The following is a 16766-nucleotide window of genomic DNA, read 5'->3' as shown; positions in this document are numbered from 1 at the left end:
CAAAAATGGCCAGCCGGACACCAGTGGGATCCGAACCCACAACCTCCCGATTTCGCGTCGGTTGCTCTACCAATTGAGCTATGGTGGCCCAGGCCATCTTTGTTCTGTTTGAAAGGATCTGAGCTACAGGTCTGGCACTGCTGCTAGCACACTGTAGAGTGCGTTTAAGTCGCCCATTGTGGGGCATGTCAATGAATATTGAATTTTCACGACCGCATTGTAATCGAAACAGACTTTCAACGTATTAGGTCGTGTTACGTACATGTAGTACGTGTTGAAGAGATGTTAAGTACAGAACAAAAATGGCCAGCCGGACACCAGTGGTTGTGGGTTCGGATCCCACTGGTGTCCGGCTGGCCATTTTTGTTCTGTACTTAACATCTCTTCAACACGTACTACATGTACGTAACACGACCTAATACGTTGAAAGCCTGTTTCGATTACAATGCGGTCGTGAAAATTCAATATTCACTGAAAATTGGTATTTGAATCTCCTTTAGAAATAAAGAAAGATATCTGTGGCTTGGTTCTAAAAGGGCCAATGTCGTTTTGTATCGAAATTGAGATATTAACTGATACAAACGCGTTTTATACTGGCTTGCAACATGTTAAAAGGGCAAATGTCTCTGTTAAGTACTAAACGAACAGTTAACGTTTAATAAAATAAGCCCTTGCCAATAATGTTATTGTACCAATAAAGATTAGAGACCGCCGGGCTGAGTGGCTCAGACGGTTAAGGCGCTGGCCTTCTGACCCCAACTTGGCAGGTTCGATCCTGGCTCAGTCCGGTGGTATTTGAAGGTGCTCAAATACGTCAGCCTCGTGTCGGTAGATTTACTGGCACGTGAAAGAACTCCTGCGGGACTAAATTCCGGCACCTCGGCGTCTCCGAAAACCGTAAAAGAGTAGTTAGTGGGACGTAAAACAAATAACATTATTATTATTAAGATTAGAGACCTGGCAATTTTCAAAGAATACGATAGAAAAGATTAGCGTTTAATGAGGTAACTTCCACAAAGAAAGTATAAACTTATTTAAAGTTAGTTGTTGAAAACAATGATTGGAAAACTATAAGCAAAACTTCAAAAGCTCATAGCTCAAAAACAGGTTTTTTGACATTGGCCCTTTTAGAACCAAATCACAGATATATTATTTTGTTTTTTGGAAAATCCAATTAATGGGGGTTAAACAGGAATGACAAATGGGGCGAATTTTTGAAAAAGACTATATCGACAGTATATCTCAGAAACATAAAATGTTACAGACCTAAAAATTGGTATTTGGAATCTCCTGTAAAAGTAAAGGAACACAGGTGATTTATTTTCGGAAGCTCCTCGTAAGGGGAACTAAAAAGGGGATGAAATTTTAAAATGAGCATATCTACAGTATATCTCAAAAACTTGACATGTTACAGAAGTGAAAAATTGTATTTTTAATCTCTCTTAAAAATAAAGAAACATGTATTTTTTGTTTCCAGAAAAAACACTTACGTGGGAGGTAAAAATGACTGAAAATGGGGTTGAATTCTTTTTATTAGGATACTGATATCTCAAAAACTGAAGATGTTACAGATGTGAAAATTGGTAGTTGAAATCTCCTTTAAAATTAAAGAAATATGTATATTTTGCTTTTGGTAAACCACTTAGGGGGGGGGGGGGGGGGAGAATTGAAAAATTAGTTGAATTATTCGTATGAAGATACTATTATCTTAAAAACGAAAGAGGTTTTGCAGACATGAAAATTGGTATTTGGAATCTGCTTTAAAAGTAAAGAAACACGTATTCCTTTGATTTTGGAAAATCCAATGAGGGGGGTGATGGATTTGAAAAATTAATTGTATGAGAATACTTACATCTCATAAAAACTAAAGTTGTTACAGACGTGAAAATTGGTTTTTGGATCTCCTTTAAAAACAAAAACACATTTTTGGGGGAAATCATTTTGGGGGTGGGGGTGAAAAGGAGTTGAATTCCTTTTATGACACACATCTCAAAAACTGAAGATGATACAGTCTACAGTCATGATAATTGGTATTAGAAGATCCTTTACTAATAAAGGTGGGTTTTTTGGAAAATCACTTAACATGGGGGGGGGGGGGGGAGAGTGTGAAAGGAAGTGAAGAAAGTGAATTCTTTTTATGGGGATACTTATATCTCAAAACTGAAGGTTGGGGGGGGGGGCGTAAATCAACTTAACGGTGGTGGGGTGAAAAAGGAGTTGAGACCAATTGATTTTACTGTTCATAATTTACTTGATTCTGATCATAAACCAATCATTTTTAATCCTTCCTGGGTTCGTTTTCAAGAGCCATCTTTTCCTTTGGAGAACTTAAAGTTAGATTACAGTAGATTCTCCTGACATATACAGTAAATAAAAATTTGAACACATTTGAAATAAACGATAGGAATGGTTTTGACCGTGCAATTATTCACCTCTATAATAAGGTCAATAATGCATGAAAGTATATCATTTTTTATCGCCAGGAATCCTGCGCACTTGCCTACGCGCAACAATGGTGCTGGTCACATTGTCAGCAATGACAATGGCAGTAGATGTAATTTACCACCAAGTAGGGGTCTTGCATCTTGCTGCGGGGTCCAGAACATTAATAATAATAATAATAATATCAATAATAATAATAACCTAAATTCAACTAAAATCACCCAGCCTAATAATAATTCTGTTCTGGACTGCGCTGGAAATGGGTCCTAGCCAGGTAATGACTGCGAATGCAGTCCGGCCACGGGTTCAGTATCGCCAAGGCACCCAAGATGACACCATGCTGGATCTCCTCAAGGATTTGATCCATATTAAAAATGCTTATAGGAAAACATGGCAGAGATTTAGGGAGCCAACTGACCGGGTGGAATATCTGGACCTATTATACATTATGAGTCTCATTATGATAGCCGTATTGGAGTACAGAATGTAAAAGTTTCAAACAAATTTATTTAAAAACCACCATTCCAATAATTTAAAATCTATAAGTCTAAGATACAAATACTACATACATGTTAAAATGGGACATGTTTCGCTTAGGCTTTGTAAGCTAAGTAACTAACGTGTACTTTTTTAGATGAACACTAGTATTCATTCCATGTATATATAATACTATGACAAGTTCATTATTGAATTTTATTTGCATTTAAGTATTGCTTTTTCCACAAACTAGATTTTATGAGTGTTTTATCTTGTATTATACTTTAATGAGAAACCCAGTTCAGGGCCCTGACTTAGCTTTAGATTAAGTATGGCTGAAGATGCTTACAAAGCCTAAGCGAAACATGTCCCATTTTAACATGTATGTAGTATTTGTATCTTAGACTTAGAGATTTTAAAGTATTGGAATTGTGGTTTTTAAATAAATTTGTTTGAAACTTTTACATATCTGGACCTAGCGCAGGAAATGCGAAATAGATTGCTGAAATGGGAAGAACTTTGCCGTAATCTCTCATAAAACGAGTCAGATCGCGAATTTTGGTGGATTCTTTCAGAAAATGAGTCAGATCACGAATTCCGGTGAATTACATATACAGTAAAACGTTAAGCATTCAATTATAAATTTCAGTATAATACCGTACTGAAGCACAGGTATCTTGCTAGTATTGGTATTATAAATTTACTCATTCAGGACAAATATTTCAGGTTCTGTATGGGAATCAACATCTAAACCATCTGATGGCCAGGCAGGCATCAATTTTTGGTAATGCGACAGTCTCTCATAGTTCATTGGCACTGCCGGTGGCTCCAAGTAGCCTACGCAGTGGCCTCCACGGTATGCACTAGCCGTGCGTCTTGGTGGGTGTTCTATTTACTTAGCACACTGGGGCAAAACGCTGGCAACCCAAAATGAGTTAGCTGGAAAATTGATCATGTCCAATAACGGACCATTTATATTGGTATTATAAATTTACTCATTCGGGACAAATATTTTCAGGTTCTGTATGGTAATCAACATCTATATCAATTATACCGAAACAAGAAACTAGATGTTAAAAGAACAGTTACAGAAGAAAAGACCAAGGCATAGAATATATTCACTCAGAAGCTGGAGGAAGACAGCAGAGGCAATAAGAAACCACTGCATAGTGTTATCAGGGGTAAAAGGAAGCCAGTGAATACCATAAAGGCACTTGAAGATGAAAATGGAAATTTGGTTAGGACAGAAAGTGACATGAGAGAAGTCCTGAAGAACCATTTCGACCACCTACTGAATAGACCAGTTCAAGAACAAAATCCTATGATGAGGAACCTCTTATCACCTGGACAGAAACTGAGACAGCCTTAAAATCTATGCCTAAAGGAAAATCTTCAGGTGCAGATGAAGTGAATGCAGACATGATAAAGGCAGCTGGTATCCAGGGTATACAACGGCTGCATAGAGTACTAAATGCCATATGGACAGACAACAAAATACCTGCAGATTGGAGCAAGGGCGTTATAATTCCCCTGCTTATGAAAGGCAGCATACAGAAACCCTCCAGCTATAGAGGAATAACACTGCTGTCTCATGCGCTAAAAATTCTAGAGAAGATCATAGAAAGGAGATTGAGAACAATCAATGAACCGCAGTTAGAAGAGGAGCAATATGGATTCAAAAGTAACAGATCAACAATGGATTTAATTTTTAGAACCCGCATGCTGATGGAAAAGTATTGGGAGAAAGGCAAGAACCTGATCATTGTATTCCTGGATATAGAAAAGGCCTGTGATACTGTTATAAGAGATAAGATCTGGGAGTGCCTGAGGAAAAGAAATTTGCCTGAAGGACTGGTAAGGAAAATTCAGATGTATAAAGACTGTACTAGCTGTGTACAAATTGGGGAAGGTCGATCATCACGCTTTGAGACCAAGAGTGGAGTTCAGCAAGGAAGTGCACTGTCCCTACTACTGTTCATCACTGTTATGGACAATATAATGAACATCAAGGAAAGGTTAGGTGAACTGATTGCAGTGGCCTTTGCTGATGATATCATAATTTGGGGTGAAACAGAAGAGGAAGTACAGACCAGACTCAACGTATGGAAATCCCAGTTCCAGGAATATAACCTCAACATCGAGACCAAGGCAGTGCTGATTGCAGTCAACATAACAAGGTGTCCAGCAAGTGTAAAACTAGGAGACCATCAGCTAGAGCGTGTGGATAGTTTTCCTTACCTTGGAAGTGTAATTTCCAGTGATAATTCGGTCGGAAAGGAAATTACAGAGTGCAAATGGGATCAGAATTCTACCAACTAGTAAGAACACTTTTATGGGATTACGATTCCAAAACCTGCCAAACTGATGATGTTTAACAAGCTATTTCATACCAATATTGACCTATGGTATTGAAGCGTGCACCCTCATAAAAAGAGATTCATCAAGACTGCAGGCATCAGAGATGAAATTTCTTAGATCCACCATCCAGAAGACCAAGATGGGCAAGTTAAGAAATGAGGAGGTGAGGAAAGAAGCCAGAATAAAGACAGTCCTATTAGACAGAATTGGCACATCCAGTCTATGGTGGTACGGGCATTTGATTAGGATGGATCCTACAAGAACAGTCGGAATGCATTTGGAAAGACAGATGAAGGGGAAAAGACCTGCAGGAAGACCTAAAACCCAATGGATGGATATGATCAAGGTTGGTCTAGTTGCCAGAGGATGGACAATGGATGTTGTTCTCCATGACAAGTTGTATATGGACAGGAAGAAGTGAAAGATTCTCATTAACAGTACTCGGGAAACTGGAACTGTACAATGATGATGATGATGATGATGATGATTGGAAGCAGTGATGATGATGATGATGATGATTGGAAGCAATGCAGATATTCTATGCTGCATGGAGATCGCTGAAAGAAGAAATCATTGCAAACTGCTGTAGAAAAGCTGGAGTGGTATATGAAGAGATGATATATGCTAAAATTGCTTTTATACAACTCTTCTTCGACATCGGCATCTGATGGAGTAGCCATATTTACAAACAGAACAATTGAAAGTGGCAGTCATGGAATACACATTTATTAATTCCTCTTTGCTACAATCCTAGGCCTTCTAAATCTTGTCTTACGCTTGCCTGACATATTAGGAAGAGTTTACAGTCAGTAGTAATTACTGAACTGTCAGACTCGTTGGCTGAATGGTCAGCATACTGCCCTTTGTTGCAGATGGTCCCGGGTTCGATTCCCGGCCGGGTTGGGGATTTTAATTGCTTCTGATTAATTCTTCTCGTTCGGGGACTGGGTGTTTGTGTATGTCCCAACACGCTCCTTTTCATATTCATACAACACACCACACTACCAACCATCACAGAAACACGCAATTGTGATTACATCCAACCATATAGGATTGGCATCAGAAGGGGCATCCGGCCATAAAACTGAGCCAAATCCACATGTGCGACGCAGTTTGCACCCGCGACCCCACAGGTGTGGGAAAAAGCGGTAGAAAATGAAGAAGTAATTACTGAACTGTCTGAGAGATGGCGTGAATTGGCTGGAAAGTACACGGGTGCTAAGGCAGGAACCGCGACTTCCACCGCTTGGTGCATTCAGGCACTTACAGAAGGAAAGAGTTAATTATGACTGGAACATGCGATAGGTTACCAAACATATTGGTTCTTTTTAAAATTCTTGTTGTTATTACTCGGGCTCAAGATCGAAAAGGATGGAAGAGGATTGTGAGATCGGCAATGGAACTTCACATTCCTCAGAAGCCTACGGAGTGAGTGAGTGAGTGTTATTACTAGTCTTAAATTGTTCACTACCATTGCCGTTGTGTATCTGGAGTTCTAGTCTTCCTTTCCAGATTTAATCCATGCTCAGTATGATGGTATTTGAAAGTGCTCAAATGCGTCAACCTCATGTTGCTAGATTTACCGGCAAGGGAAACAAAGAACTGCTGCAGGACAACATTCTGGTACTTTGGCACCTCCAGAAACCAAAGTAGTTAGTGGCCATATGCCAGGTCCAGCACGTCCTATCCACCCATCACCGAATTTCTCATTAAACAGTTCACCTGTACGTTGGGCAAAATGTGGTGGTGCACCATCCTGCTGATACCACTCTCTTCTCAAGCCGAGGGGAATGTTTTCCAAGAGGAAGTAATTCATAGTTGACCAAATAACATGATTCAGCAGTAATTGTACCTTTGAAGAAGTAAGGACTGATGACAAGTTATCAAGAATTCCACACCCAATATTGACCAACAATACTGAAAAGGTACATTTCTCATCCATTCGGATTTTTCTGGTGTCAAATAATGCATATTATGCTTAGTAACATGTCCACTGTTTGAGAAAGTTGCTTCATCTGAAATAAATATCCTTGCCAAGAATGAACCATTCTCTGCAACAGTGTTACATAACTCATTACAAAAAGCAACTCTGTAATCTGAAAATCTCTTTGTGTGAGATCTTGATGCAAACACACATGATAAAGTTGGTAATGCTGCTGCTGTACTGAAGTGTGGCCAATCCCACTGGTTTTGACCAATTCACATTGACTTATCTGTGGATTTACTTCTATAGCAACAAAAATATCTATCATTTCGTTTATAGAAAGAGGAGTTAGTGATCGGAATAATTTACCAAGAGAGATGTCCATTCAATAAATTTCCAAATTTTTGCAATTATTTAAGAAAAGACTAGATAAATAACAGACACGGAATCTGACACATGCGGCCTATTCCACAAAAGTATGGTCTTGTACATTACAAGTAAATTCTCTAGTAACTAGTACAAATACCAGATTTTCTGTTCCACAAAAGAATTTTCTACAGTTGTACTTTACTACTCCATACTTGCAAATTACCAATGAATTTTTATGGGTGTGTTCCACGAAAGTACTAGTACTTGTAACTTACTAGTGAATTGGGAAGTATTCTCTACCAGTGAAAGGACATTAATACATAAATGTACTAGTGCTATTTAAATATGCTTATTTCAGATACATTTTGATAAATATGTCGTCTAGCAGTAGTGATAGTGATGAAAATGAAAACTACCATCTGTACAGGGAAAGAATAAACTTCCAGTTTAACACTGTGTTTCAATACAATGAACGTTTTTAGGTTAAGCACAACACAAGTGGAAGAACTTTAGATAGATATTGGGCATAGGTTAAAACATCCTACAAACAGAAATAAATCGCTCTCTGCTAAACAACAGTTACTAACATCACTACATTGGCCAGGAAACAGTGGTCAGTACCATGGTATTGCAGATGTGCCTGGGATGGCAAAATCTTCGGTCTGTAGGTCAATACATTCTGTGGTAGCTGCAATAAATGATATAAAATTTCCTCTAATTGATTGTTGGCCTGAAAATACTGAACAAACATGTTCCAAGAAGGACATTCCTGGAATCATTAAAGAGCAGAATATCTCTTACATATGTCCAATCCTCTCAAAAGCTCCCAAGTGAAATATTTCCATCCAACCATTTATTTTTTGTCATGTTTTTTCAGACTCTCGCTGAATGCACCGAAACGAATATCTTCCTTCAAAATGAATAACTTAGTTTCTCCTGACATAATTTTAACAATTCATGCAGAGTTTGCAATTTCATAACAATTAAGTTTGGCAGCCGAATATCATTAGCGGCAACTGATTCCTAATGGCAGACTAAGGTATGTCAGACTATCGTGGAACACATGCGAGGATCACGGAAGGACAGAATGGGTGATAATAACGGAGTAATTTCCTATCATCAAAGAAATAAACTGAAAAATAACATAGTAGCACTAAGAAATTCACAGGAATATTATTTCTTTGAATCTTTGCTGCATAAGTTACCTTAAAATACGATATTATGATAAATGAGGCAAGCATAACCTAATTCAACGAATGGAATACAAAGATAAACAGCTGATCCATACTATGACGTACAGTAGAAGTCCGTTATAGCGAGAATTCACAACAGCGAAAAATTTACTCGCTATAGCGGATTGTCATATCCGATTTTTGTATAAAAGTCGGAAAACCATTCTAGCACTTTAAAATCGGCATGAAACGGCAATCCGTTTGTTCAAAACTTGCGTTTCCGCAGATGATATCCACACTACGGCTTACTTGTTTGTTATTTTTCGTAATCCGATACTACGTGAAAATTTGTTTAATTTCATTCTGAAAAAAATATAGTTCCGTATTTCTCCGAATCCAAGATGAACCCCACTTATCCTTCAAAAAATTTAAATCAGGCTCAAAAAGAAGTTTGTAAAATCATACAGGCCTACAGACATGATACAGACGCCGAACATTGACTTGCGTCACGCCGTATTTTTTTTTATTATTATTATTATTATTTTATTTTTTTTGCGGCTGCACAATTATTCTCTATTTCCGCGGGTTAAAGGACCATTAACTTAACATTGGCATCATAATATCGAAGAGAACTCGTTGAAAGTTTTCCGTTAATACCTATTCCATGCGTCTCTACAATACAGCGATCCATCGGGAAATTATTCTTGCTGTCTATAAAACTGTTACTTTTACGCAGCGTCAGTTACCGCTATACGCACGTCTCGCTTGTCGGGTGGGGCCACATTCAACGGCTAGCGATGTATAGGCCTAATCGCGAACGTTGAAAGTCAACGAACGAGTTTTATTGCGCCACGGTATGGCCAACCGCCCCTGCGGTTTTCGTGCTCATACCTCACAATTTCATCATCGACTTCTTTAAAGCGTCCTGTTGCGGACCGCTGAATACATTTTTGTACAGTACGCATTTTTTTGGCTCTTTGTCTTCACGCTAACTCCAAATATTGGCTTTAGTTAGGCCTATGCCGTATTTTCTTGCGGCTGCACAATTTTTCGACATTTCCGAGTGTTTAATAAACATTAACTTAAAATTGGCACCATAATATCGACTAGAACCCGTTGAAAATTTGCCGGCAATACCTTTTCCACGTATCTTTACAATACGACTATCCATCACGAAAATATTCCTGCTCTCTATAAACCTTAATTTTACTAAGCGTCAAGTACAATGGACGCGTTATGACTCTGCCACTGAGTAAACATGGTTTTTTCTAAGAATTCGAAGGGTCGCATGTTTTGATGCCATTCTGCAGATTTGAGAAACACACAGGCACTGTACACTGTAGCGATGTGTAGTAAAGAGGCGGTCGTTTATTCTGTGTGCGTGTGAAAAGAAGCAGCGTGGATACCGCGGTAGTTGCCAGTGGTGCCCATTAACTTACTGTTAGGCCGCGAATGCAACAACCCTTGAGTTATCGCATGAGATTCTGAGGGGGAAAAAGTCTTGGATTCGGATAAATACGGTATCACTCCAGAGATTTCTGTGGCAAACACCTCAGCTTTCTTCTTCAAACAGCGTCACCTAACCTAACCTAACCGTGTATGTAGCCTATCATGAAAACATATTTGAAACGCATGTAGAGATATAACCTCCTCGCGAAAAATTTACATGTAAATAGCCATAACTAGACGCGAGAAGATATGAAATATCCTCTGAAATCAGTGATGTACTCCGCCATATCTTGAGGTGTATGACATTCTCACGTAATTTCCGTATATAACACTAAAATTAAGATATCGTTTATTCAGTCTTTATTTTTACGAGTTAAGAACTGCTATCGGCCACATTATTTACGCATTTATTACGAAAACGTGTTATACTCTTTCATTTCGAATTTTCTTTAGGGAACAGCAGTCGATGGGTATCACTAATCAAGTCCATCGCCTTTGAATGTTAACGAGAGAGCTCGCAAATGCACAAAGTGAGAAAACTATACCGTACCGAAGATGATCGATCGCATTTTGTTGCAAACGTTTCAGTTTTCTTATTCAAACAGCGTCACGTATCCTCACTTTACCGTACTATACGTATGATGAACACACACTTCAAGAGCCGGTTGAGAAATTACACCTTTCTCGTTATACATTTTCATAATAGCCTTTCCGTAATTTAACCAGACGCGACAAAATACAAACTAACCTATGAAATCAATTAAGCACTCTGCCATATCTCGAGGTGTATCCCATTCTTACTTAATTGCAGTATTTAGCCTCAAAATTAAACGGTCGTTTAGTCAGCCTTCATTTTTAACGAGTTAACAACCGTTATCGGACACGTTATTTACGCATTTATTACGAAAATATGTTCTTTCATTTCGAATTTTCTTTACGGAACAGCTGTCGACGGATATTACTAATCGACTCCGACATCGCCTTCGAATGTCGACGAGAGAAATCGCTAGTGCACATAGCGAGAAAACGATGCCGAAGGTAATCGATCGCATGCAATATAATCGCTGGGGTGAATAAATATCGGTAACGGAAAAAATCGCGCGCGCTTAATCGCTCGTAATAACGGATCCGCCACTGATAGGGTTCTCGCTGTAACCGAAGGACGATACACAGTTTAATATAGGAATTTTGAAGGGACAGAAAACATCCATCGCTATAACGGAGTTCTTGTTATATGCCGCACTCGCTATATCGGACTTCTACTGTAGTATGTTTATTGATATGTCATCACTTGTAAAACCTGTAACAATTCACTGGTAATATACAAGAGACTTTCAATCTTTTGTGGAACACAAATGTACAACTCCATACATTACAAGAACCCACACTAGTAACTTGTAATGTACAAGACCATACTTTTGTGGAATAGGCCCCTGGGTAACTGCCCTAAATGCAGATCAGTGGTGATTGATTATTTTTGTCATTCAGTTTTGATAAGTGATTCTTGTTCTGTACAATTGCATACTTACGTAGCCATGTTTCCATTAATTTGAATTTCATATGTGACACTAGCATCCCATATCTTTCATTGAACACTGCCGATGCATTCGATAATTTCTCCTGCATTCACCTAGTACTAAAAGCATATTTACTTCTACATCAAAAACTTCCATTTCTCTGAATCTGAAGGAGCTGCAGTGAATAATCAAAATGCCCAACTACTTATCTTGAAAGTTTGTGACTTTGAACCTAGAATACTGATGCCCTTTCATTTGATAGTTTATTTCCCTGAAGTTCATGAAGTGTACTAACCTAAAGACCATATAAATTCTCAACAATTCATTTTAGAAAGAAATGTTTTTATTAAAAGTTGCATGGTTTATTGAGGGACACAGTATATTAAAAAGTTTTATCATGGTACTATTTAAAATTCCAAAGTTCCACCCCCCCCCCCCCCCCCCCCGATCAGCAGCATATGCATTTATAGGGAACTCTGTCAGTCCTACCAGACTGGTAGTAGGTGGTAGTTAGGTGATTACAAATAGAACTTCTATGCCGACTGCACTCCTAGCATGGAAATAAGTAAACTACAGTATCTCAAGATACGCTGCTGTAGGCCAGTAACACAGTAATTTCACATGATTGGTTCGGCTAGGCAGCATGGTATGTGACGTTTCTTGTCGGTCCGATTGTGTTTTTGTATGACTTTATGCTATAATGACCAAGATGCAATTGAGAATTCGAATTAATTATTTGAGAATACAGTGTATTTCAGTTGAAAACTATACAGGAATCATTTGCACGCATTGAAAGACGAAAAATAATTAAATTAACAACTGAAAATTCCATACATTCCAGTGTGTTTGATATCAATAAATTGAAAGTAAACGAATAATGGCCTTAATTTCTCACACCAAACTGTAACACAGTGACTAACAAGAGAAGTAGCATCTACAGCAAAGGCTAAAGAATGGTCGGTGCCCAATTGAGTCGGCATTATCAATTTTAAATGCCTGTTATGACCAGAGTAAATGTACTGACCCAATTTGTGCACCAGTTGTGAGCCCGTGTATTTTAACATTTTCTTCCTCATTTATATTTTATTAGAAGTATACATACATGATAAAATAAGAAATCGACAATACCATGTTTCAGTCCAAATGGCACTTAAGTGGGGGAGTATCTAAAAGTAGCATGACAACTAACACATTAAATAATAGAGTGGTACTTCTACTGGTTCTAGTCGTGGTCTGAATGTCATTACTTAGCACCACCCATACCTCAGCAGCTTCCATACAGTCAGAACCATAACTGCGATGGGACTTCAGCGGAAGCTACATTTTTACATATGAAAATATGCTGCAGCCATCAAGAAATAGCAACAGGCAATAAAAATGTAGTAGATACAGAAAGCCGGCCCCGTGGTGTAGGGGTACCGTACCTACCTCTTACCCGGAGGCCCCGGGTTCGATTCCCGGCCAGGTCGGGGATTTTTACCTGGACCTGAGGGCTGGTTCGAGGTCCACTCAGCCTACGTGATTAGAATTGAGGAGCTATCTGACGGTGAGATAGCGGCCCCGGTCTAGAAAACCAAGAATTTTTTTTTTTTTTTTTTTTTTTTGCTATGGGCTTTACGTCGCACCGACACAGATAGGACTTATGGCGACGATGGGATAGGAAAGGCCTAGGAGTTGGAAGGAAGCGGCCGTGGCCTTAATTAAGGTACAGCCCCAGCATTTGCCTGGTGTGAAAATGGGAAACCACAGAAAACCATTTTCAGGGCTGCCGATAGTGGGATTCGAACCTACTATCTCCCGGATGCAAGCTTCACAGCCGCGCGCCTCTACGCGCACGGCCAACTCGCCCGGTGAAACCAAGAATAACGGCCGAGAGGATTTGTCGTGCTGACCACACGGCACCTCGTAATCTGCAGGCCTTCGGGCTGAGCAGTGGTCGCTTGGTAGGCCAAGGCCCTTCGCAAGCTGTAGTGCCATGGGGGGGGAGGGTTATATACAGAAAATTTAGCCCTAAATCAGTCTTAACAGATCAGGTTTTTAAAGTGTCTTGATCACGTTGCCTTGTTGAAGTAACAAGAAGAGAGCCGGGCTGAGTGGCTCAGGCGGGTAAGCTGCTGGCTCTTTGAGCCCAAATTGGCAAGTTTGATCCTGGCTCAATCTTGTGGTATTTGAAGGTTCTCAAATACATCAGCCTCAAGTCCATAGATTTATTGGCACATAAAGGAACTTCCACGGGACAAAATTGCGGCACCTCAGCGTCTCCAAAAACCACAAAAGTAGTTATTGGGACATAGTCAATAACATTATTTAAGTAACAAGATTCAAATGTTACTTAATTTTGTCAGGTGTGTTGCCTGCATATTAAACTGAGAAACTTCTGGTCTGTGTACTCAGTTGATACACAAAAGTATCAGCATTGCCATAAGGCCCGTTTCACATGATTCACTGCTTTCCATGCTACACCACTCGACTCCACCACAGGTGTAGAAAGGGCCCTGGAGCATTCACACAAGACACTTCGAGTGACGCCACCTCCCTCCATGCTCGTCAACAGCAGACCGCTGTCAAACAGCCTGAAGTCTTTTGCACTCTTGGCGACTGATAGCTCACTAAAATCAGATTAGTTCATTCAGACGGTCAACACTGTGTGCACCACAATTTTAAAGTTTTGGTCTCAAAATGTTGGTTGCATTCATAGATGTAGAAAAATGAATAATTGAAATACAAAATATCACTTACCTCAAAGTAACAGCAAGCCTCTCTTTGAGTGGAATATATTTTCTCATGCTGGTGTCCTGACTCTATAAATTTGCTTCAAGGATTGACAACCAACAATTCATCAAACAAATTCCCACTCATATGAAAGTAATTAAAGAACTTTTTTTTATCACTGGTAAGTTCATAGAGAAGAAAGTGATGAGCTCCTCGTTCTAGGCGATATGAATTCAGTGGATGGACCCAATGAATACTAGTACTCTTCTTTCTCACCAGTCTTCTTTAAGTAAGAATATAAATCCCAAGGATAATGATCATGTCCATGATCCAGAGTAAAACAGACAAAAATATGTGGTAGGGACTAGAAGTTGCCGACAAGTTGCTGGAAGTGGACAGAAAGGTAAAACAGTGTGTATGAGAAGTGGAGTGGTGTGGCGTGGAAAGCAGTAGATCATGTGAAAGGGGCCTAAAGTATCTTAAACGTGTGCTGTGAAATGTGCACCTTCTCTCTAGGAATGCGGAAAGAATCTTATACATGTGCTGTGAAATATACACACCCTTTCTAAGAACACGTAATAAACAGAAGTTTTATTCAGGCTCTGTGGAAGAGCGACAAAGATTACGCCAAGTGGGATAGTGACATACGTAATGAGAAAGAGATGCGGGGAAACAGAATCAGAACACACTTGCGAGTGCTGAGGGGGGGGGGGGGAGGCAAGGACATACTGCAGACCTTCTAGACACTTTTTTTAAAATATATATTCCTTCCTCTCTTTTCCATGACTACACACCTTTCTTTTCAGAAGGCAAAAAATGATTAATAAATGCATACAAACAGATGAAAATAATAAATATTCGTAATAATGTAAAACTTAACTCAGTCATGATTTTAAATATTGGTATTTTAATTTTTTTAATATCCGACGTGTATAATTTGTTCTGTAGGCTTGAACTTGCTGGTGGCTCAGAAACCCGATGAAGTGGATATTCTGAGAGAGGAAGTGGCGCGCGATCTGCGCAAAGCTCTCAGCAATATCAAGTTGCAGGAGCGTGGTGTTTACGTCCAGGCTTCCACTCTCGGCTCTCTGGAAGCTCTCCTGGAGTTCCTGCGTACTTCCAAGATACCTGTGAGTATTCCTTACTTCTAATTGATGGCTTGAAAAGGGTGTGACTGACTCAATACTCAGAAGAAAAAGTTGCTGATGATATCTATTTTGATGTTAGAAGTGAATATCTGCTCTTCAAGTGCCATGAGTAATTTGCTTTCCATCAGATATCCATGCACCTACTTATATACGGTGAAACCTCGTTAGTAGTTCCTCATTAACATGTTTTCCCGCTTAGCACATTGTAAATTTGAAGTCCTGATGCCCTTCATATGAAATCTGTATAAAAAATACCTCACTTATCACGTCATGTTTTTTCGCCTTTACCACTTAGTATGATCATATATTCCCCAGACCTGAAAATGTTCTTTGTCATCCCTTGTGTACGGAATGTGATTTCCGACAGAGATAAGAGCCATCGTCATGGGTCGGTTGGAGAAAGTTACGCGATAAGAGGAAATTACCTTGAATTCTCGAACATAGATTATATTGCGCCTTCGAGGGGCAAGCTGTTAGCTTAGGTAAAGTTGAGTTTTGTGTCATTGATTGGCAGCAAAGACTTTACACTAGAGCAAGACAGGACATTGCTAAGTTAAAGCACAGTAATGGAATCCACTGCGGCTAGGAGCGCTGAATTCAGTTTTCACGTGTGTTTTTTTTTTTTTCTTCAAAGCTGTCCTGTTGATACATGGCTTATGGCTGGGAGTCATCCGAAATTATGCGTCACGGAAGTTACCACCACAAAATGTGTAACGGAAGTGTAACTCTAACAACCGTGCAGCCGTTGGTGGATGGTCATGACCGAGAGACATATCTATGATCATTTGATTTTCTCAAAGGGAAAAGTGGTTTATTTTTTGTTCTTTGTTCTATGGAAAGGTCTTTGTTGTCAGTGAGATTGTTGAATAACCCAGTGCACTTGATTGTGCTTGTAGCCTATTTCACATTCCAGTCAGAAGTTAGAAATTTATTTATTCAAAATCATTGTTTCCAACTTCGGAAACTTTCCGTCATGCACTTGTTTTCTTTTTCCATTCCTGTTTTGCTTATACGCATTTTCATTTTGTCTCAGTTGCCCACAATAGTGTTCAAAGTAAAAGGTGCTAGTTTTAATGTTCGCACCAACTCTACACGCTTACGATGTGGATTCCTTTCTACTTCTTGAAGGACTTTAATTTTTTCTTCATTAGTGAGTGGTTTCACCACTCTTTTCTTATCCATAGCTAGGCTATCACAA

The 16766-nt window shown here is 39.3% G+C and overlaps 1 protein-coding gene across 3 annotated transcripts in view; it reads left to right on the top strand.

Annotated features, from left to right (window-relative positions):
- The window catches only part of eIF5B (eukaryotic translation initiation factor 5B), a 501408-nt gene that overhangs the window by 186079 nt on the left and 298563 nt on the right, over positions 1-16766 (top strand). For all 3 annotated transcript variants that reach the window (XM_067136000.2, XM_068225162.1, XM_067136001.2), the window contains exon 17: positions 15369-15550. In XM_067136000.2, the coding sequence (XP_066992101.2) occupies positions 15369-15550 (182 nt within the window). The remainder of the gene's footprint in view (positions 1-15368; positions 15551-16766) is intronic.

This window comes from Anabrus simplex, chromosome 1 (genome assembly GCF_040414725.1).
Source record: "Anabrus simplex isolate iqAnaSimp1 chromosome 1, ASM4041472v1, whole genome shotgun sequence".
NCBI classification, from domain to species: Eukaryota; Metazoa; Arthropoda; class Insecta; order Orthoptera; family Tettigoniidae; genus Anabrus; species Anabrus simplex.
This window is presented reverse-complemented; position numbering and strand designations above follow the sequence as displayed.